The sequence below is a fragment of the Marmota flaviventris genome, chromosome 5 (assembly GCF_047511675.1).
Source record: "Marmota flaviventris isolate mMarFla1 chromosome 5, mMarFla1.hap1, whole genome shotgun sequence".
Classification (NCBI taxonomy): domain Eukaryota; kingdom Metazoa; phylum Chordata; class Mammalia; order Rodentia; family Sciuridae; genus Marmota; species Marmota flaviventris.
Window position 1 is genome coordinate 11,968,719 of NC_092502.1, and position 24,006 is coordinate 11,992,724.

At 46.4% G+C, this 24,006-nt stretch overlaps 1 protein-coding gene across 3 annotated transcripts in view; it reads right to left on the reverse strand.

Annotated features, from left to right (window-relative positions):
• Positions 1 to 24,006, reverse strand: part of Dock2 (dedicator of cytokinesis 2) — a 400,432-nt gene that overhangs the window by 76,736 nt on the left and 299,690 nt on the right. For all 3 annotated transcript variants that reach the window (XM_027938544.3, XM_071611997.1, XM_034636841.2), the window contains exons 30-32: positions 17,462 to 17,540; positions 9,716 to 9,816; positions 9,568 to 9,626 (exon numbers count right to left, since the gene is read on the reverse strand). In XM_027938544.3, the coding sequence (XP_027794345.1) occupies positions 9,568 to 9,626; positions 9,716 to 9,816; positions 17,462 to 17,540 (239 nt within the window). The remainder of the gene's footprint in view (positions 1 to 9,567; positions 9,627 to 9,715; positions 9,817 to 17,461; positions 17,541 to 24,006) is intronic.

A 24,006-nucleotide genomic window follows, 5' to 3' on the forward strand; every position in this document is an offset into this window, starting at 1 on the left:
TGAGGGTCAAGGGCTTTAGGAAAGATGGAGGTGATGTGAGGGCAGAGGACAGCCCCGCTGTGTGGATGGGACACGGACCCATCAATCCCTGGCCTCTGTTTCTGATCTGTCCAATGACCTCTTGTAGTTGGGCAGGTCACTGACCCAGTGAGGCTGTTGAGGGTCAGAAGGGGCACTCTGGCTGAGACTGCATGGGCTTCTAAACACTGGCATGGACCCTGAAATGAGCAAGGACAAGGAGAGTAACATCTCCTGGGTCTCAGAGTCCAATAGGCCTCTGGAGGACTCTGAAATAGATCTGGGCAGGTCAGGGAAAAAAGAATCACACATTCAGTTCAAAAGCGGCAAAAAGAACAGAGATCTTTGTTGCTTGGATTTAGGCTTGGAAAAGCCCCTTCCTCACAGTGCAGAGGCAGGTACCCCTTCCTCAGGACAGGACCCACCCCTGTAGAATCCCTGAGCCTGACACCTGGTTCAGGCCCACAGCTGTCACTCACCTTCCCCAAACCTCTATGATCTCATCTGTAATGTGGAGATGGCAATTATATCTGCCTGGTAGAATCACCAAGTAGGTTAAAAGAGCAAATGTAAACAAAAGGCTTTGCAGTGTGGCACATCAGGGAGCTCAGGAAGCCTTGCTGCTGCTGCTGGCGAGGCACACTCGGGGCTCAGCCCTATGCCTAGTTCTGGAGAAAATAATTTTAAAAGACTCCATGCAACCTCATGAGCTCACTGGGCTTTCCATGGAACTTTGTAAGCTGATCACTTTATTGCTTCACCTTTAGAGCAAAGGGTTGACCTGGGGAGAGGGTCAGGATTGATCTGCCTTCTCTATTATTTCTGATATTTTTGGTCCTCTCCTGTCTTCTCTATCCCATTAAAATGTTCTCTAGTCTGTCCTCAAAGATCATTTAAAAGGCTCAACTTGACCTTGTTGATCCACGGCTTAAAGCCTGTCCAGGCTTCCATCGCTCTTGTGCTGGAGCCCCGCAGGCCTGTGTGGTCCTACGCCCTCTTTCCTACCCTGCCTCACACTCCAGGCCTGCCTTTCGGCCATCTCCTCCTGCCTCTTGCTCCTCCAGTGAACTTGCTCCTACCCCTTGGATCTTCACAATGCTCCCCCTCCCTGGCCCCCAAGCTCTTGCCTTTTCCCCCCTCCCCTCCCACTCTGAATCCTGCCCCACACCTGCCCCTGCAAGGCAATCTCACGCATTCTCTGGAGCGCTGCTATTCAACCTGGAGGCTGCGGCCTACGTTTTTGCTGTGAGCTCTTGAAGTGTGGCTAATCCAAATGAAATGTGATTTAGGTGGAAAAAAATCCACCAGATTTCAAATAATAAACTTTTAAAATCTGAAGAATGTTTTGTATTGAAGACATGTCGAAATGATAGCACTTTGTGATACAGGGTTGAATAAAATACCGACTTACGATTTTAGACTTCTCAACAGTGCAAAAGTGATTCAGGAAACAGCTGATGCTCTGGTGTGAGCTGTGTTGCTGAGCCAGGATGCTCAGTGGGTCAGGTGTTTGAAATGCACTTTCCACTTACGATATTTTCAATTTATGATGATTTTTATTGGGACATAATCCCGTGGTAAGTCAAAGAGTATCTGCATTGCTACAGTGAATTTCACCATTCCTTTTTAATATTCTTTTAATGTGGGACACTGAAGCATTTAAAATTAGACAGGTGGCTCCCGCTATATTTCTATAGGACCTGCTGCTCCGAGCTCAGGGCCTGGCTTTTCTTCATGGATGGTCTGTGGCTCACTCACTAGATAGGAGTCCATTAGAGACTCTCGAGCACCCCGAGTTTCTGCTCTACAGTTATTTATCTTTGTGACCAAAATTAAATAACTCTACAAGGAGTACGCAAACTTTCAGTGCAATATTCACCAGTCCACGAGACCATGGCTAAGTCACAAACCTGTTTTCAGTTCTGACCACAGTCACTGGCACAAAGGCTAACATTTAGAGGGCTGGTGTCCAGTTTCCAGGGTCATAAGTCAACACAATTAGTGACTTCAAGCAGAATGAATTAATTTTTTTATATTCCTGGATAGCAGTAGTCTGAAAATAGGTTTTCCTGAGCTAATAAAACCAAAGTATGGGCAGGGCTGAGTTCCAGACACTTCTAAGAAAGAATCTGCTATCCTCCACTGCCAAGCTAGTTGAGGCTCCTGCCTGATGCGGCTTACAGCCCCTCCATGCAGAAGCAGCGTGAAGACTTCCTCAAATGTCTCTGATCCTCTCACCTCCTTTTGCAAGTATGAGGACCCCAGTTGGATAGTCCAACATAATCTCTCCATCTTCAAGGTCCTTAGCTCAATCACACTGAAAAGTCTCTTTGCCAGGCAAGGTAACACGGACCACAGGTCCTTGAGGAAAGATGCAGACGTCTTTGGGGAGTTATTATTCTGCCTATAATACTGCTCAATACTTGCTGTTAAATGAACAAATAAATGAATGGATGAATGGATAGTCTCTCTAATCCCATTTCCTATTTCTTAGCAGCTTCTTCCACAGCCCTAGAGACAAGCTTGCTGAGACTGGAATATGAGCCTTTCCCCATCTTTCCTTTGGTCCTGACATGAACCACACTTTGGCGCCTAATTTGAGAGCCATTTCCTTCAATGGTTCTTGATCTTTGGTGTCTTCACTACACCACTCTTTTTAAAAAGCACATTCCTGGGTTTCCCAGCTAAGTTCCCCCTGCAAGTCACGACCCATGCCTGATTTTTCATTTACCCTGAACCACGCCCTGGATTCAGCACCAAACCGGGCACTCTGTAGATGCCTAAGTAGGAATAGCCCGATTGCTCTACCAGGACTAACAAGGGTGGTCTCCCCACATGTGCAAATGTGATGCCAGCTGCTGGGATGTGTCTGTCTTTCCCATGTCGACTATTAACACAGCAGCCTGGTGTTCAACCAAATGAATGTGGGAGGTTGAAGTGCAAAGTCATTATAGCAAAATGTGCATTGCTTTGTGCCCAGCAGAAATCAAATGTTATGATGCCACACTATTGGGAAAAGCACAGGGCATTTGGCATTGTCTCAGGATCCGAAAACACAAATGGTGTTAACTCTTTAGTGGCTGAGTCCTCAACAGCATGGCGACCTTCTCCCTACCAAGATCTCCCTGCCCACACCCCTTCTCCCAAACAGCAACACGTGCACCCGCACACACACACACAAGTACGTCTAGACAATCCCTGGAAGAACGTTAAATAATCTTCAAGCTTGAGATGAGAGCCTCGCAATTAGCTATCTTACAATCACAGGTTTGCCCAAGTCTTTCCTGATGAGAAGAAGATGCTGCTGCTGATGGCGATGCTGTTGCTCTGATTGCTTCTGGCATTAAAACAAAATTTAAAAAACCAACATGCATTATGATTTACTCATTATCGGAGTCTTCTGAAAACAGTTAGTTGGCTATTTCACACCCTGTGAAAATAATTTGCATACCCCTTGGAAAAAATTATTCATAAGAACACTGGACTTGGGGTCCAAAGAAAGGTTCTTTCAGACTATCCAGGCACGGATTCGCTGTTGACCTTGGAAGTATCCCTGTGCTTCCCTAGGCCTCGCTTGGCAATGTTACCTGTAAAATCCCTGGGTGCAGGGGGGGTGGGGGGACTGCTTGAGAGGATGTGTCCCCTAGGGGTGGAACAGAAACCGGACCTCCATGGCTAAACTGAAGCTTTAATCTTCTTCCTCAAAAAGAAGTTGGAAGGGGGTCAGTGAGGAGCTGCTCCCCGATCCCTGGCATGACACGTTTGTCCTCCTGCCTTCAAGATGGATGCTGCTTCCCCAGGTACCTTGTCATTTTTCAGTAAGGAAGAGGAGCAGGGTGATGGGCAAAAGATGTGCTAGTATCATGGTTGAATCTGAGACATGCCCTAAAGGCTTGTCTGTTGAAGGTCTGGGTCCCAATGCAGCAGCCTTCAGAGGGGGACTTTGGGGGAAGTGATTGGATCCTGAGGGCTCCGAACTCATCAGTGAACTGACCCACTGATGCATTCATAATCTGATGGCATTATCAAGAAGTGGTTGAGTTCTTTATACATCCTGGAGATTCATGCTTTATCTCACGTGCATGTGGCAAAAATTTGCTCCCTAAATGTAGGCTCTCTCTTCACCTCATAGATTGTTTCTTTTGCTGAGAAGAAGCTTTTTGGTTTGAGTCCATCCCATTTATTAATTCTTGATTTTATTTCTTGCACTTTAGGAGTCTTGTTAAGGAAGTTGGGGCCCAATCTGGTGTGAAGAAGATTTGGGCCTACTTTTTCCTCTATTAGGCTATGGATCTCTGGATCAATTCCTTGAGGCTTGATCCAATTTCAGTTGAGTTTTGTGCATGGTGAGAGATAGGGGTTTATTTTCATTTTGCTGCATAGGGATTTTCAGTTCTCCCAGCACCATGTGTTGAAGAGGCTCTCTTTTCTCCAATGGATGTTTTTGGCACTTTTGTCTAGTATGAGATAACTGTAATCTCCAGGATATATATAGAACTAAAAAAACTTAACACCAAAAAACAAACAACCCAATCAATAAATGGGCAGAACAGACACTTCTCAGAAGAAGATATACATTTGATCAACAAATATACGAAAAAATGTTCAACATCTCTAGTAATTAGAGAAATGCAAATCAAAACTACTCTAAGACTTCATCTCACATCAGTCAGAATGGCAGCTATTATAAAGACAACAACAATAAGTGTTGGCGAGGATGTGGGGAAAACGGCACACTCATTCATTGCTGGTGGGATTACAAATTGGTGCAACCAATTGGAAAGCAGAATGGAGATTCCTTAGAAAACTTGGAATGGAACCACCATTTGACCCAGATATTCCATTCCTCGGTCTATAACCAAAGGACTTAAAAACAACATATTATAGTAATGCAGCCACATCAATGTTTATAGCAGATCAATTTACAATAGCTAAACTGTGGAAGCAACCTAGATGCCCTTCAATAGATGAATGGATAAAGAAACTGTTATATATACACAATGGAATGTTAGTCAGCATTAAAAGAGAATAAAATTATGGCATTCGCAGATAAATGGATGGAGTTGGAGGATATCATGCTACGTGAAGTAAGCCAATCCCAAAAAACTAAAGGATGAATGTTCTCTCTGATAAGTGGATTCTGATCCATAATGGTGGGGAGGGTATGGAAAAAATGGAGAAACTTTGGGTAAAGGAGAGGAAAGAGTCGGGAGAGATATGGGGGCAGGAAAGATGGTGTAATGAGATGGGGACATCATTACCCTAGGTATGTGTATGACTGCACATATGGTGCGATGCTACATTGTGCACAACCAGAGAAATGAAAAGTTGTGCTGCAATTGTATACCATGAATCAAAATGCATTCTTTTGTCCTATATATCTAACTAAAATAATAGAATTAATTAATAATAAAAGAAGTGGTTGAAATGTAAAAGTTGGGGCCTAGTTGAAGGGTGTGGGTCTTTGGGGGAGGGCCCTTGGGGACTATGTTTTGCACCCAGCCCCTTCCTCCCTCTCTCTGTCTCTTTCCCTCTCTCTCTCTCCACCCCCCTTCCCTCTTCCTTCACTCTTTCTCCTCCCCTGTGCTTCCTGGCCACCATGAAGTAAGTAACCTCTTCTGCCACATGTCCCCACCACCATGATGCTCTCCCTCACCTCAGGCCCAAAACAATGACACCAGTGAACCATGGCCTGAACTATGAGCCCAGATAAATCTTTTCTCTGCTGTTCTTCTCAGGAATTTCGTCTTAGCAATGACTGTCACAGCTGACTAATATAGTCAGAGTCACTGAATCTGTCCCCTTCCCATCTCTCTCTCTCTCTCTCTCTTTTAAAATAGGTTAAAAAAAAAAGTGTTTGCTGAATTCTCAAAAAGTGTGTACCTGTTGTTTCTCATGGGACAGATCTGGGTAACATGACCACCTCCTATTACAAGACATTGTTAACTGAGCACATTGGAATTCAGAGAAAGATAATCAGGGTCCAATTAGCCAGGAAGAAGAGAATAGCTCCTCCACGGGCCATCAGCAAAGTCTAGTCACAGACTGCTTCCAAGTGTCACTCCATCTCCGACATTGCATGAACAGCATTTTAAAACCTTTCATTACCCAGTGTAGTGGTCTCACCACCTTGGTCCCTAATGCACACAGTGCTTGGTTCTGGTGAGGATCCTCAAGTTAATATCATTAACATGAGCTTGCTCACTCCAGTACCCCGTGGAGCACAGGGTGGGGTGCGATGGGGGTGAGGGGCGTTTACCTCAGCTTTCTGTTCTTACCCATGAAAAAGACAGGCAAAGGGAAGCGGAAGTCTAGGGAGCTAGGGAAACTACTTGGGGCTTCTTCTTCTCCAAGAGCCTGGCCAAGAGGTGAGGGAGCAGCTCAGCAGCCTTCATTGCTTATTTATTTGTTTATTTATTTGCAGGGAGCATCCTCAGTTTGACTTCTGCCCACAAGTCCTTCTTCCTGGAATGTCATCCTAGATATTCCTCTGGTAAACTCTGCCTGCCTCCTTGGACGAAGGCTTGGGGGGAACTTCAAGAAGGAACAGGGCATCCTGCAGGTGATGAGGCCACACCACCTGCCCTGGCTTTTGGAGTGGCCCTCACCAGGACTTTCCAACCTTACTCTCCAGCAACTCCTTGCCCTCCCAATAAACACCTCCCTGATTAGAAGCCACAATGAATGCCCCTTTCTTGAAGGCCCCCCAGCCTGACAGACACGTCTTTTAACTGCATTCATTCATCCTGTGGGTATTTGTGAGCAGCGAGGAGTTTGTGAGGTTCCTGAGCAATGGCTCTGGCCAGTGTGCTTATCTGGCTTGTGCCTTTAATCCATGAAATGACCTTGAACAAACCCTTTCTCTTCCCTAGGCCTCACTTTCTTCAGTGATAAAATGGTGGGTTGGACCAGACCCATAGTTGCCAACCATTCTCTGCAATACTTTGGGATTTCCCCAGGAAACCCTCAGGGGTCTACATCAGAACAGCCCATTATAATAACCTCTGAACCCCCAGCTCACTTTAATTAGAATAGTTCAACTTCCATCCAATTTACTTATCAAGCATGGATTTTTTTTTATTGGCTAAAAATAAATGTTTGAAGAATGCTGGACATCACGATCTCTAAGAGCCCTTCTAGCTGTGGAGCTCTGTGATTCTAAGCAGGTCGAATACTTGGTAACATCTCTTCATTCATCAGCATAATTGGTGCAGGAATGTCTGCCAAAACACACTCTATATCTAAATAAAATCTTCAGTGTGCAGAACAATGCAGTAAAGGACATTCAGAAAAGAGCAGGCTGTTTGGGACAACTGGAGACGAAACATGGCTTCGTGTGTCACAGTTCTGGCAGTGGTGTGGCGCTGGGAAGAGCCCCACCGCAGCCCTAGCTGGTCTCTGCTGTTATAAAGCAAAGCACGCAAGTGAACTGAATCTGAGCCCCATCTTTTTGTTGGGCACATGCAATGTTTTGAAAATTTTCAATTAGTTATCATTAATATTCATAAATTGCAAAATGCATTAAGAGATCCAGTTTCCTGGCTCGTTTTGAAAAACTGGGAGATGTGACAATAACCGGCTTATGTTCCAGTAGGACAGCCATCAGCTGAAAAGGGGTTTCCACGAGTGCAGGTCTGCTCTCTTGGCACCAGGCCCCCAGCTTCTCCCCATGTGTGAGTCTGCACTTATACTAGACCTTTCCCCCTGATTGCAAAGCAAAAGTAAGTGAGCATAAATTATTTTTTATACTTCTGTCCTTAGTAGAGAAGCAAAAAAAAAAAAAAAAAAAAAAAAAAGTATACTGAGAAAGATGCTTTTCCAGAAAAACAAGGCAGAGATGGTAACCCTCTCTCCAGGGGACATTTGTCAATGTCTGGAGATGTTGGTCATCATAACTGGGGAAAGTGCTGCTGGCGCCTTAGAGGGCAGAGGCCAAGGAGGCGGCTCACTGCACTGCAATGCACAGGGCATCCAGAGAATCACCCTGCTGCAAATTTGACAGCACTTACTTTGCAGAATCCCTGCGGGTTTCCTGCGGCCTGCCCCTTCACTTTCTACGTTACTGGCCTGGGTCCTGCCCTGCAGGCCTTAGTGAAACAGGCCAAGTTCGTGATGAAGTAGCCAGAACAGCAAAACTTGCTTCTGTCCTGATGGGGCCAGGGTGAGAATAGCGGTAACATCCAACAAGGGCGCGGTGGCCTCCGCGGCTTCATTTGCCCCAGGTTTTGCTTGTGTCCTCATAAGCCTCCAGTGAGAAGGCACTATATGCCCTGCAAAAGCCTGAGGATGCTACATCTGACTGCTTGAGACCTCATAGCTTATACATGAAAGGGCAAGGCCCCGGCAGAGATGTGGCAGTCTGTTCTGGGCCTGGGCCCTCAGCTCTGCCCTGGACTTTATGAACCAACCCATAGCCTTCCTGTCATCACCGTGCTTTTTGCTGGAGGCTGATGCTACCAGCAACTACAGGACACGGTTGATGATCTCTTCACTGTGCGGCTCTTCCCCGCCCACTCTCAGAAGATGCACCGTGCTAGAAAGAGCAAGCAATTGCTGTCCAGAAAATCTAATGGGGATTGGAAGCCTAGGACGTGTGGGGAAGCAGAAAGCAAAGTATAGGGTGGTAATAAAGAAGTGGGCACACCCACTATAAATTCCTCCATTGAATAAGGTCAATAGCAAGTCCAGGAAAGAGTAATTAAGCATCAGAGTGTCAAGGAGGAAGCCTCCAAATCAGAGATAGAAACTCTCATTCTCCACTGATGTTCATCTACCCATCCATCCACCCATCCATTTATCCAGCACATATTTATGAAGCAGAATTCAGGCTATGGGCAAGGTTGATGGGCCCTGTCCTCACTGAATGAAATCCATGCTCTGAGACATCCACTGTTTAATCTCAAGCAAGCTCCCTCTTTGAGCTCCTGTCTGATAGAGGGAGGGGGAAAGTTTCTGTCTTGCAGGAGGTGATGGGAAGATTAAATAAAATCTCCTTAGCATGGGCCTCATTTAGACTTTCAAGGAATGTCACCCTGGTTCCGTTCTACTTTCATGGATATCACTCAGGTAATCACACATGATTTCTGCTCACTTGGGCATGGAGCAACTTCTGGGATCACCTATTGGCTCAAAAGACCCTCATATCCTCCCAAGAACCAATTCTCCCCCATGAGGTCAGGGGGTGTTTTGTGGACCACATCACAGAACAGCATGCAGGATGCAGACTAGCCCACCAATCAGCAATGAGCATTCCCGTGACGCATCAGGATGTGAGTTCCCACAGAGAAGTCTTGGGCATTCCCCTCTCTTATAATTTCCAATTTGACTTCATATCCCCTCGGGAGCATAGAGCACAAGCAGATCCACATCTGCTCGGGTGGTGGGATGGGAGATGGGCACCCTCCCTCCTTCTGAGCACAATTAGACATGCATTAAGGGCTGAGGGTATGCATGGTGATAAATTGGGATGCCAAGCTCTTCCTGCCGAAACCCCTGTGGCCAGAGAACAGATGGTCTTCAGGAAGGAGTTGGACGTGTGTGCCTACTCACCAAGCTTGTACCACATATCACGGATGGAGAAGCCAATTAGCCGTCTCATGTCCCCATACCTAGGAGGAACAAAGATGTCCACTTCAGGCCCCGTCTCAGAGCATCTGAGAGCCCCTCCCTCTTGAGGAAATCCAATAATGCAACCTACTTATTCAGGATTTTGTTGTACTTGGCGTGTGAGAACTGCTCCAGCTGCAGAGAATCCTGAGTGATAAAAGCTACCGCCAGATGAAAATAGTTGTTCCACAGCTGTAAATGAAAGAGAAGAAGAGTCATGGAGAGGGTGTAAAGTGGGAAGGCATATTAAATGCTGGGTGATGTGAATAATTTATGAAGATGGCAGAAGACACAGGCAGAACCAGTTTAATTGTACGCGCTGCAATTTTCTAACTGGCACCGGCTCTGAAATTAACATGCTGGCCAAAGCGAGGACAATGGATGGATTTCTCTAGGCACTGACCAGGTCCCCTTTCTGACAACAGGATTTGGGCAAGGATTATAGGGCTGGTGTTTTGTTGTGGTGCTTTTTGTTTGGTTTTTTGAAAGACAAATAACTTGCCCCAACTGGGGGCCCTGGTGAGCTCTTTCTTGCTCTGAGGTGGGAGGATAAGGCAGTCCAAGACTCACAGCTTCTGTGGAGGTCCCCGAGTCACCTGGCAGCTCAGAGGACCAGCCTGAGTCCATTCTGTCTCAAAGCACATTTTGCCTTTCCCTTCCCCTTTGTTCAGTGGTTTTCAGGTGTGGTGCACTGACCACCAATAGTAACTCGGTGCAGGTTAGACATGCCTTGCCCAGACCTGCTGAATCAACTTCCTGGGGTGAGGCTTAGACATCTGTATATCAACAATCACGTGGGTGAGACTGGCTCACTTACCTGGGGCCCCCAGAGCTCAGTTTATATGTAGCCTTGTCATAATTGCCACGTGCACACAACCTGCCAGTGAGGAATGTGAGAGGCTAATACCAGAGCCACTCTCCTGCAGGAAAGAACTCAGCCCCTGGAAAGTGCTCAAAAAGATGAACTACACAATGGCAATATTGACACAGGCCACAGACCAGAGTGACATAAGCAAGGTGCCACTGAACCTCAGTAAACCTGTCTGGGGTGATTCTAATATCCACTGCAAGGGCTGCAGCAAAGATGGCCCGAGACGATGTGTCTAAAGGGCATGGATCCTCCGAAGGATCTGTCAGCCTTACGGCTGGTTCTCTTCATCATTTGAGTGGATCCTCTGGTACCAAAGTCAGCTGCTGAGCCTAACTACCTGGTGCTCAAGGGCAATCGCCACCCTGCAAGGAGCAGGTGGGGACAGCTCTGCTGAATAAAACTGACCACTTTCAGGCCCCTGTCCACACTACATAGAAAGAGAGCAGAAAAAAAGCAGCTAGAGAAATTACCCTGCCATTGAGACTTTCATCTTGAACTCAGAGATGTTCATGGTAGGTTGCAGATGGCCAGGGGTAGGAAGGTAGGAAGATCCCCCTTGGAACGGTCACCTCTGCCACCCAGAAAATTACTTTCTCATAGGTTGTGATTCCAGCTTCAGAAAGACACAAACCAAGGGCCCCGTTTTTACCATGGGTCACAATTCCCTTATTTCAAAGCCATAAACACCAAGGACTAGATAAATTAAATGACCACCCAAGGTCATATTGCTAATAGATATAATGAGAATTTAGTTATTTTTAATTAACTCTCAAAAAAGTCATAAAAGCAAATGTGCCCATGGTTTAAAAATTGAGTGATAGAAAAGATTAAGTAATAGAAACTGATTTTTCAATCCGACCTTGAACCCTAATTCCCCAGAAGAAAATGGTTAACAATATTGGGAATCGTTTTTCAAAAAAAAAACATTTATGCATAAATATACATATGGAGATTTTTTTCATAGCCTGCTGTTCTTTGCTGTTTTCTTTTCCCAGTCTATCTTGCAAATGTTTCCCTATTAGCACACACAGATCTGCTTCACTCTCTTTTATTGCTGCATAGTATTCTGCTGTAAGGATGTAATTTAATTTAACAAATTCCCTATTTATAGATATTTAGCTTGGTTCCAACTGTTTTTCCTCTAGTAACAGTGCTGTAATCAACCTCCTTGTTTGAACATCTTTATGCATGAGAAATTATATTTGTAGCAACATTCCTAGAGGTGGAATTGCCAAGCAACCGGGTGGAGGCAGATTTTGTTGTTGTTAGTTTGTTGTGTTTGTTGCTGGTTTTCTTAGATGTCAGGACGAATTCCCAGGCTCCAGTCCAATTACCAGCCCCATTATCATGGGCGTCTTAGCCTAGCTCTCCAGTCTCTGTCTCTTCATCTGGAAAATGAGCATAATACTGTCCACAGGGTGCAGTTAGAAGGGCTAAATGAGGAAATCCAGCTAGTAAACTCCTACTCAGTCTCACAATATCAGTTCAAACGTTACTTCCTGTGAAAACCTCTTTAGTTACCTGGAATGAAGTAGCTCCTCTTGCTCCTCACTGTTCTAACACCCTGTTCACAGCATTTAGGACATATTTTAAGCAAACTAATTTATTTTCTGTCTCCTCTACTGGACACAAGCAACCTGCAGGCAAAAACCTCATTTTTAAAAATTCACTCTCGTGCATAAATGTCTAGCTTTGGGTCTGACCCAGCATGTGCTCCTGAAGTATTTGTTGAAAGAGTTCATTCATGAACTAAGTACTCTGTGTATATTCTTGTTAAATCCTCAGAAATTATGAAATTTGTATTTTCCTCACTTTAGACATCAGAGAATTGAGGCTCATAGAGGTTAAATAGTGTGCTCCAAATGGGGAAAGTAGCATATGAATCCATGTTTATCATACTCTGGGACTTTCTTTGAAAAACTTCAAAATTTAATCGACATGTAATGATTGTATGAATTTATGAGGTGAAACATGCAGTTTCCACATATGTATGTATTCCTTGGCTAATTATAAAATCAGGAACAATTAGCATACCCATCATCTTAAACAGCTATTTCATTTCTTTGTGGCAAAGCATTCAAAATACTCTTTACTAGGTATTTTGAAACATTGGTATTGACTATAGTCTTTCTACAGTGCAGGGTACCAGAATTAACTCCTCTTACATCACTTGGTACCCACTGACCAAACTCTTCCCATCAAACACTCCCATGCCCACCCTGCCTAGCCTCCTAACCCCTCTGCTTCTACGAGATTGATGTTTTTAGATTCCACGTAAAAATGAGTTCACACAGTATTTGTCCTTCTGTACCTGGCTTATTTCACTTAACACAATGTCTTCCAGGTCTATCCACATTATCACAAAAGTCAGGATTTCATCTTTTTATGGCTGAATAGTAATGTGTGTGTGAGTGTGTGTGTGTGTGTGTGTGTGTGTGTGTGTGTGAGAGAGAGAGAGAGAGAGAGAGAGAGAGAGTGTCACATTTTTTTTTTATCCATTGATCTGTTGATGTACACTCAAACTGTCACCCTATCTGGGCTGTTGTGAATGGTGCTTCGGTGAACATGGGCATGAAGGTATCTCTTCTACATACTGATTTTCCTTTTTTTGAATATATTACCAATAGTGGGATGCAAAGTCATAACAGCAGTTCTATTATTTATTTTATTTTTTTTTTACAGAACTTCTATACTGTTTTCTGTAATGGCTGCACCAATTTCTATTCCCACTAACCATATATATAAGGGCACCCTGTTCTCTACGTACAGACTCCATTCTAATGGGAGTGAAGTAATATGCCACTGTCACTTTCATTTGCATTTTTCTTACAATCAATATGATTCTAGTTTTCCCATACTGTTGTCCACCCACATGTCTTCTTTGGGAAATGTCTATTTGTCCTTTTTTTTTCTATTGGGTTGAGTTCTGCATGTTGCCACCTTCTCAGGAGTACAGTTTGCAAATACAGTCCCTCTCATTCTGTACCTTGTCTCTGCATCTATCGATTTGTTTTCTCTTTTGTGCAGAAGCTTTTCAGTTTTATGTAAACCATTTATTTTTGTTTTTTCTTGCCTGTGTTTTTGGCATCTTGTTCAAAATACACTTGCCCAAACCAATGTCATAAAGCATTTCCTCTGTTTTCTTCTAGCAGTTTCATAGTCTCAGGTCTTACATTTTGGGTCCTTAATAGGGCTTCTGTTCTTAAATATCCTGCTCTTGTGGTAAAATTATTGTTGTCCTTCCTAGACTTCCTTTATTTTTGGTTTTGGAGTAATGTTATGACTGGTTTATCTGATGTTGTAGAATCTTTACAGCAGAGAGATTGAGGATTTTGATCCTACAGAATTCTTTCTCAATGCACTTGAATTTTATTATTTACCCCAAGTTCCAATTTAAAGAAAGAACCTGGCATGTGGTGTTACAGGAACACAGTCTGTCCGTCCTCCTCTGTGATGGGTGGGGGCACCACTGCCCTGGCCATTCTGGGCATGCTGCAGTACACGGGGTGGAAGTTTCCAGGTGTGGATTCGGCTTAAGAGCATCAAACCAGAGGTTATCTGGGTCCCAACAGCTGAAGTAGGCAGGGCTGGGGAAAGCGTCCCAGGCATTTTCCTGCCTGGTGGAACCACCCGCCACCAGTCTCCAATGAGTCCTTGCCATGCAAGGAGCTTTTTCAAGGCATGGATGACTGCCACCTTCTTGTCTCTCCCTCACCTTCTTTTTTCCATTGTGATTACATTTCCATTATAAAGACCAAGATGGCCTTCAATAATGACTGAGAATATTCTAGAAATTTTTCCATTTCACTGCATCTCTAAAGCAGGCTTGAAAAAAGATCCCAAGTTAGGCTGGTGCCCAGAAGCTTATCCAAAAATGCTTCCAGGCCTACGCAGGAATGCCCACACCCAGAGCCAGGGACAGAAATGGAACCCAGTACCAATTAGAGAGCTCCCTGTGGCAGAAACAGTTTTCAGATCCTAAGTGTAACCCCTGATTCCATAGCCAATAGCAGTCTCCAACACTGAGAAGCCTGGTCCTGCAGCCAATCAGTCTCCACCCCAGAGAGCCTGGTCCTGCAGTCAATCATTTCAGGGCTCAGCAAGGAGAAAGAGTGTGCTAGTGAAGCTATACTGAGCTGTTTTCTAGAATGTAAAGGCAGTCTGTCCTAAGCACCTGCACAAAAGAGTGGAGGGAGCTTGGGCTTTGCAGGCAGGTCGGGGCAGAAACCCAGTGGCCCCACTTAGCAGTTAGATCAATATGGGTATAGGTCAACCTGATAGGACTATCATGAGTACCAAATACCCCAAGAAGATGCCCAATAAAGGTTAATTACCTTCTTCAAAAGCTTGGAAGCTGAAAGATGGATTTATATAGCCTTCTGTCAAGAGTCCATTTGGGTGGCTATAGGGGAATATTCGAGACTGGATAATAAAGAACAGAAATCTACTCCCCACAGCTCTGCAGACTGGGAGCCCACCATGGAGGGGCTCCCATCTGGGGAGGGCCTTCTAGCTGTAGGGCCCTCATCACCTAATCACCTCTTAAAAGTCCCTCCTGATCCAGTTGCATTGGGTATTAAGTTTCCAGCACAAGAACTTTGGGTGCATGTTCAAACCCTAGCAATGGTGTTCTGCTTTGCTTCCAAACTCTTCAAAGCAATACCCTGGGCCCTCAACAAAAGCCCCCACTGAGCTGCATTCTAAATCCTCTTGGTCTTCTCCGACCATAACCCGTGCAAATGGATGTGCGCACCAAGGCCCAGCATCTAGAATGGAGCCCAGGAATGCAAATGATCTTAGCTCTCAGCAGAAAACACCTTTTTTTTTTTTTTTGTAATTCCCAGGTCTTGTCACCTACAGAGTGTCACCCACAGAGCTTCTTGCTTTCTGCCCTTTGAATCACAATCCACAGTTCCAGCAAAGATATTAGGGATCATCCTATTGCACCTGCCCTTCCCCTGGACAACGGCTGCCGAGGCCTGCCAAGCTGCATGATGGATGCCGCTCCTGCTGATATTAAATGCATAATTAATGAAACGTAAGGAGGAGACGAGGCGTGTTCCAGGCAGGGTACAAAGAACAAATCCATTCTCACATGGTGCAAGGGACGAGGGAGGAGAACACAGATAAGGCTGAAAAATGACCTTGTTCTTGGGTGCTTTTCGCTGAATATCTATGGAAGCCTCATTAGGAAAAGAGACATCTTTAACTTTGTAAGGTTGGCCACTTTCCCACTTGCAGAATCTGGTGAGTGGGACAGACCCAGGCAAAATGTTGTTATGATTAGAAAGATGCTTCCCTGCTGTCCTTTTTATTGAGGTCTGACTCGAGTTCCCAGGCCAGTCATATCTGTGGCTGTCATCATCATGATCAAAGTGACAATAATTATTATGATGATGAGCTCACATTTATTAGATAGCCACTATGTTTCCAGCCCTGTTCTAAGTGTCTTAGATTAATTAATTCACCTAAGCCTCAGAAGCATCCAATAAGATAGCCACTCTCAATATCTTGATTTAATGTTGAAGAAACCCAGACACAAAGAGGTGAAGTAATTTGCCCACAGTCACACAGCTCAGAAACTCAAATTTTTCCTGTATGGAAGCCCTATTCTCTGGGCATCAGATGGAGATTTATTTTGGGTAAAACAAAAAATAAATAAATAAAGCTGGATCAAACTTAAAACAGTGGCATAAAGAACTGAGACTGAGCTTCCCTTGGAACTTTCTAAACAGTAGAGGGGAGTTGCAGCCAGAAAAGCAGGGTCCCAGCTAGAGCTGCTCACACCCAGGGAGGAAGAGCACACCAGCTTGCCTTGCTGTGGCCCACGCCTGGGCTCTCCTGTGCCCCAGGCACGTTGTTCCAAGTTGTCCACCCCCAAAAGCAGTGGCCTCATTCCCTTCTCTGAACACATGCAAAACTAGAGCCCCCAGGTACCTGGCATTCGGTGGGGATTAGACATCTCTCCTGATTCCAAATGGTCAGAGTGTCACACTTTGTGCCCCTGTCGAAGATGTTTATACTGGGAGACCCTCTCACCTGGTCTCTTCCAGGCTGCCCCACTGGGGGGTGAGGCCCTAGCATGTGGCCCCTGGTAGGTGTGTGGGCCACTGTGACAGCCACCACTGAGCTCTAGTCCCAGCTAGATGTGCTGTGTGACGGGGCCATGTCCTCCTCACCTCTGAGTCTTATGCCTGCATCCTGAGAGCAGAAATATCATCAGTGGTAGGTAGCTAGCTTGTAGGGTGGCTGCAAGGACTGAGAAAGAGGATGTCCTGATAGTGCATCTCCTGAGGTCCGGTGTGTAGACGGCATCAGAAAATGACCCCTGCTCTTACTATCATGGTCACCAGACTCAGGGGCTTCTGTTTCCTGAGTCCCTACTACAGGAGACCCTGGGTCAGAAATTCCCTGGAGTGGCCTGTCTTTCACACATCCAGCCACAGGAAGCCTTCTGGGCTTCCTGCCAGCTTTGAAGGGTCAGTTCTTCTAGGTCTAGACCTGGAGGTGCCTCGTTCTGTCTGTCCAGGGACCTGCTGTTAGCCCCCTGAATGTCTCAGAGGCCTCAAGTCTTGGCTGACTATGAAAAGAACCAGGAAGCCACAGAGATGTATTTGTGAGCTTTACTGTCACACACATTTCAGTGTCTATGGCTAGCTGTCTCTAGGATCGAGGGGACAGAAAAGGGGGAAAAAATGTGATATATTTTTGAAAGGTGGCACCTGCTCTGCTGACAATGAATGCAGGTCTCTCCCTGAGCACCAGATTCGTCATGTGGATGCATTTGCATGTGTGGCTCAGTTGGTAATTAGTCAGTCAAGCCTAAGAATTTGTCTTCCTACCTGCACCTCTCTGTGGACATCCCCAGAAGCACTGGCCCGTTCTCTGTGCTTTGGGATGTGTGTGTTGGAGCAATCATCTCCAAGGTTTCAGAGGTATTGGCCACTTCCAGTGCCTCACACTCACCTGGAACTCAAAGTTCGTGTGTTCCAGAAACTTCTGGTTCATGATTTCTGCAAACTTGTTGATAGCTCTCAGGAAGACCCTGGAAAAGGGGAGAAGGTTACTAGACCACCTGAGCATGCTCCCTCAGGCACCCCTCCACTTTGCACAAAACCAAAACTCCCTCACCCTCCCTCAGGGAGAGGCTCAAAGACCCAATGATGATTTGCACATGGCGAACAAGGCAGATGACACCTATCAGAGTCAAGACCTGGGGCCACATTTGCCTTGTTGGAACTCAAGAATGGACTATTTGACTTCCTTTGGAAAATCTGCGGGGCCTTATGTCTCAGATATTAGAACTTTATGGCAGAAAGTTCGTGCTATCCAGAAAAGAGGCAACGAGAAACCAACCAATAGTACTCCAGCATCTAGAGAAATCTATCATCAGCAGCTCAGTGAACATAATTTCAAAGGTCTCCTCAGACGTATACATATGCATGATATTTTAAGGATATCATTTTGATAAATGGTGTTTCACAATAAATGCTGCTTCATAGCCTGTCTTTTTTTATTCAGCAACAAATCGTGCTCTCCTTTCGTGCTGGTGAACGCAGATATATATCATCCTTTTTAATCACTGAAGAATGTTCTGCTGTGTGGATGTGTCACCGTTTATTTAATCAGTTTCTTATTGATGGACCTTTGTGTGATGCCTTGGCTTTTATTTTTTGTTTTCTACAAACCATGTTCCAACGATCACCCTTCTGTGTACATCTTGAACCTCCTATGAAGACCTCGGGTCTTCTCCTCCACGTCATAATACTGGTCAAACCCAGCCCACATTTAACACTTTGCTACCGGTGGTCGATTTGCATTTGTCCAAAGAGTCTTCATGGCCACCTCTTCCTCTTCTTCTACCCTGCAGAGCCCAACTGACAAGTCTCCCATCTTTTGCCCCCTCCTCCTCAAGAGCGCTTTGCCCAAAGGGACCATTGCTGACGTCCATGGAGCCCGTGTCCACAGGACAAGCCTAAACCCTTTTTCTGCCTCCATGATTGGGACCCTAGCTTCCTTGGGCTCAGTTCTTGCCATGGCCCCGTGCTTCAGGTCGCTTCCTGAGTACTTGGCTGTGTTCTTCCTGAACAATGCCCACTCCTTCTCTGCCTGCCTGTCATGGTCTAGATCCTTCCATCAGTCTCCTAAGACTTAAGTGAACGCCACCACTCCCTAGACTCTGAGGTGACTTCCTACACCCCTGGTCACCACACTTCACATTCTAGCTGTGTCTTCGTAGCCTGATCGCCTAGAGAGTCTTTGGGGGAGGGTCTGTTGTGTCTTTGTCACCAGGATTTCCTTTGTTGTCATGGTGCAGGTGATCTACTTGTCTATCTCCTCTATTAGACTGCACTTCCCTGGGGACCTGAGATGCCCTTAAGAACACATACTGCCTGATCACTTGCCTGTGACTCCCAGGTTCACATCTCTGTCCCTGGCCTCTCCCACTGGATTTCCAGCTCTCCGCTCTATATTCCACTTGGATGACTAATAGGCATCAGAGAGGCACATGCCTGGAACTAACATCCTAATACCTGCCCTCCCAGCCCCCAAACTGTAGTCTTCCCATCTAAGTTAAAGACAACGCCTTTCTTCCAGTTGCTCAGAGAGGAAAAGAAAATCCTAGCAACTTTGGTCATGCCTTGACTTTTGGATTTTTCTCAGATCCTACTGTCTTAGCATTGCTTTCAGCATATATCCAGAATTAGACGGGTACTGTGGCACATGCCTGTTATCACAGCAACACCGAGGCTGGGGTGAGAGGATCACAAGTTCAAGGCCAGCCTCAGCAACTTAGCAAGTCTGTCTCAAAATAAAAAATGAAAAGGGCTGGCGATGTAGCTTAGTGGTAAAGCAGCCCCAGTAGGAAAAAATAAAATAAAAAGAATAAATCCAGAATTCAACTACACCATGTCCTGTCTCTGCCATTCAACTGAGCCAAGCCACTGTCCTTTCTCGCCTGGATTTTTGCAGTAGTCTCTCAACTGTTAGGGAACAGATAGATGAGGATGGTGGGAACATAAGATTAATAGAATAATTCCATAAAAGGGGCCCACTGTGTTTAGCCCCACATGCTTTCTTTTCCAAAAGGCAATGTACCTACAGCCTTGCCTGGCCTACGTGGACAGGATATGACACATTCCTCAGCAAAGTACATGTCATCTGCAGGAGAAATGTGGGCCTGAGATGTTGTTGATGGGAGAAACCCAGGAGACTTTGGTGACCAGATCCTGAAACTCAGGGAGAAAAGGACAGTTCCTCCTAACCATAAAACCTGTAAGAATGCATGGTTAAGGATCCAATTAGAACAGGTCAGCATGGGCCCAGGTGACCTAGAGTGGCCATTGCAGTGGAAAATTGAAAATTTGATGTCACCCTGCCATCAGTCAAAAGTCAAGTGGCGGACCTGGGCGGGACTGTCGGGAAACTTCTCTGGGATCCCCAAAAAAACAGAGTGCAGGAGAGGCACATTGTCTCTCTCCTCTCTGAAAGGACCCACTCTCTCCCTTGAGAGTGTCCCTCTTCCCTTTTCCTATTCCTTTAATAAACCCAGCCTGTTCCTCTGAGCCTCATGTCTGCAATTTTTTCTGACTGGGGTTTGAGGGGCCTTTAGGCTGCCTCAGTTTCCCCAAAGGCTTTATAATACAACTGCAATGTGCCCAACTCGCCTCCGTGTATCTATGTTTGCAAAATTTTAGGGAGTGGAGAGCAGATAGCAGAAGCCAATGCAAATTGCTTGTTCAGTGAGTGACTCATTCAGTGAGTGACTACCTGGACTACCTGAGCCACCGTGGGAGGCCACTAAGGGAATGCTGAGGAGTGGATCATTGCTGTAGGTAATCACTGAGACTCGCTTCTGCTTGGGAGTCTCTAGGAAACTCTATAGAACACATTTGCATGTCAGAAGTGTCCCCTCCCAGGGGACAAACATATTGGGTTATTGTACCACTAACATTGCTCCTTATTGGCTGAAAGTTTTTCTAGGACATTAAATTCCTGGTACTTCTGATTTGTCCTGCAGATGGGCTGAGCACTCCATAGCCAGAAAAATCCCAGAGAAAGAAAGAAGCAGGGCTTTCTCCAGATGCCTGGAAATGCCCACCAAAGCCACTGGTATATTTTGGGTAGGTGGAGAGGGTGGGCAGGTACCTCCAGCACACTGCTTGTCCAGGTTGCTGGGCCAGGTGTTCGTGAAACACTTGGTTGTTTGTTGAACAAGAACAACAACAACGAAAAGCACAGGGTGCCCTGGAGTTGGGATCACAGAATGTGGAGCACACACATACACAAATGGATGTTATTTCTGGTTTTGCCACTTTCTGGCTATGTGGATTTGGGACATGTTAATATCACCTCTGAAGTCCCAGTTTGCTGGCTGTGAAATAGCAATGCTGTAACCTCTTTCTCGGGGTCGCTGTGGGGTGTAAGCAGTGAGAGCATGGAAGTGGTAAGTGCAGGGCCTGGTGCAGGGGCACCAGCATCATGCTGGCCCCGGTGGCCTCAGAGCCCCTGGGGTGGCTCCACTCTGCCTCCAAAGGCAGGGCCAACAGCACAACACACACACTGGAGCAGCTAGCAACCAGGACCACACAAGGGCAGAAGGAAGAATCCCACAAGTCCACCTCCCTGCAGGGCTGTCAAAAGGGAAATTTCTTTGTTTTTGCTGTTTTGTCCCTTGTTAACACGCCTTTGAAACAACATCTATATTTTCTCCTTAAAGATTAGTTATCTGATTCCCCAGATGGAAACACATTGAGTGGCTGTCATATTATGTATAAACATCTCGGAATCTGAAAGATGATACCAAAATGAGGGGTTTTACACGTTCTCAGCAGCAACAAAGCTATCAGTAATTCCAGGAAGAGTCATTTGTCAGCTGAAACCTGTCTGGCATTCTCCCAGCCAGTCCAGTGACCAGGAACCCATCAACCTATGCTGAGGGTGGGCACTGTGTCCTTCTGTCCCTCAGATTCTTCTATAGACAGAGTATCACTTCACTTTGGTCACGTGGGCACTTGGAAAATACGGCTTATTTCCCCTCCTTGTTTTACTTTTTTTTTTAAAAATAATTGCTCATAAAGCCTAAGCGCTAATGTGGTGAAGTGGGCTGGAATAAAAACACATCAACTCTGTTGTTCTCAACAATGAACTTGAATCATTGAGAACCAAGTTCATTATCAAGTCTCAAGCCCAGCACTTCCCATCCATGATCCTTGGCAGGCTGTGTCTGAGAAATACCACCACAGCCATGCTGTGGATCAGGAACCAGGCTCTGTGCTCCGCAGGGTCCCTCCTCTCTTCCCCTTCACCTCCCCACCGCCATCCCACATGAACTCTCTGAGCTCGACATTGCTGCCATCTTGGAGCTGTGAGTTTAGGTGACTTCCCAGTGACCCAGTACCTGTGGAGTCCCAGCCTTCAGAAGGGAGGTCTTAAACCACCATGCATAAAGAAATCGCTGCATTTCTGCCCGACCCCAGCCATGAGCTAATGGCCTTCATGGTGATCGTGATGGAGGCATTAGCAGTCACCATGTGAACATCGTCCCTGTGCTAAGTGCTCTGCTTGACATTGGTTCATTTAATCCTACCCACTCAGGCAGGTGCTGCTGTTCCGCCCACTGAACAGCAGCAGAGAGGACCTCGGAAACATCAGGCCATCTCTCATGTTCATGCCGCAGAGCCGACCCCGCCTTTCTCTAAGCCTTGCAGGTCAGAAGGACCCGCTAACTCTTCTTAAGCGTAGTCTGCTGTGGACTTGGGGAACCAAGTGCCCCTGCCCTCGTCCTCCAGGCACCAGGTGTCTTTGCGCTACTCCTGACTCTCTGCCTTTCTGCCCACAGCTGACTGGACCCTGGGCTCACATTTGGGGTGACACAGTCTTCCTTGGGCTGCCAGCAGCCTGAGGGGGGTCTTTTGAGTAGTTCTGCCCAGTGAGGACCCCCAAGTCCACTAGGAGTAGATGGAATCCTTGTAAGTGGCACAAAGCAGGACCAGGGAGAAGGCCATGGGCTGGGCCCTTGCGGGAAGCCATGAGTGGATGTTTCTATGAGCAACTAGAAATCCTACGCCGTCGAGCAAGGGGCAGAGAAGTCAGCTATCGTGAGCAGGCAGAAGCTGGCAGAAAGAGAAATCAAATGCAGTGCTGCTCTCCCCCAAAGCTGTGCTGCATGAGGTGTTGACGCGGCCACTGGGGGTCCTGGATTCCTATGCCTTTGTATAGCAGAACGAATCCTTGTTACAGAAGCAGCTGAGCCCGCGTCCCGCCTCCCGAGTCAGCCTCTGTGACGTCTATGCATCGCTCCTTTGGGACACAGGAAGGAAAGGTGCACACAGACTCCTGAAGGGGCTGGAGCAAGCCTCCAGTCAACCTCCCACCCACCCCTCTTCTGAGCTCTGACCTTGACCTCCATGAATCTCAGTTGCTCCTTCTGTAAAAGGAGCCATGGATGAGGATCAAACAAGAGGCAGTATTTGAAGCTGGTGGCCCAGAGCCTCAGCACATGGAGGTCCTCCATAAATGTCAGTCATTGTTACTATTCTTAACCTGCCGCCACCTTGTATCTCTGGAGCAGGAAGATCTGAGGCTGATAATACCCTGAAGTGACAACACAGCATCAACACACGCCCACAGGTTGACAGGTGCGTGGTGTGATAAAAGAGGGAACAGGAGAGATGGGCATGCCCCTTCTGGGGAGAATCGCCAAGCTGGGGCGAGGGCCTTTCTGAACCCCACCCACCTGCCCACTGTGGGAAGCTCATGGGATGTAGTTAATTCTACTGATCAAACTTGAAGATGGAAATGAAAGAGTCAGCCAGCGGGCAGGGCTCATCCCTCTGAGGGAGGCACTGAGACATCCATTTCCCCAGAGCCCTTGGGCCGCTTCCCTCAACACTGAAGCTCCGGCACCATGAGGCTCCAGTCAATCAGCAGATGCCAGCTGGGTACCAGGCATGGCTTGCCCCAAGCGCTTATGACACTTCCTGCATCATTTAGGGATCTAGTTAGGGATGCAGGAGACTCCCAGACTCGGGAAACCAGTAGCCTCTGGACATCCAGATGAGGTGAGCCTGTCCACAGAAGGAACCATAGAGGTCTCGCTCCCTGTCTGGGTGATGTGGGTGGAGGAGGTGGGAACTCCAAAAAGGAACAGTCACGTCCACGTAGGGAAGGAGGAGGACGGAGATGGTGCTCCTCACCCTCAGCACCCTCAGAGACCTCTGGATAACTGCTCTGGGCTGCCCCGGGGGGCTCCCTAGGTCAACTGCTGTGACCCTTACGGTGTGCCTGTTATGGGCCTGAGATGAGATCAGACCTTAAAACATGTCACTGATAAATGCAGACAGGATGCAGCCAGATCTGCCTCTTCCGTGAAGCATTTTGGCTACGTCTAGAGCATATAAAAGTGAAAATGGAAGTTTGCATTCGGGAAATGCTGGCTCTGTGCCTATGCTGTTCTGGCCACTTCCTGTGTATTACTTCATCTCAGTCCTCACAATAATCCTCTGTGA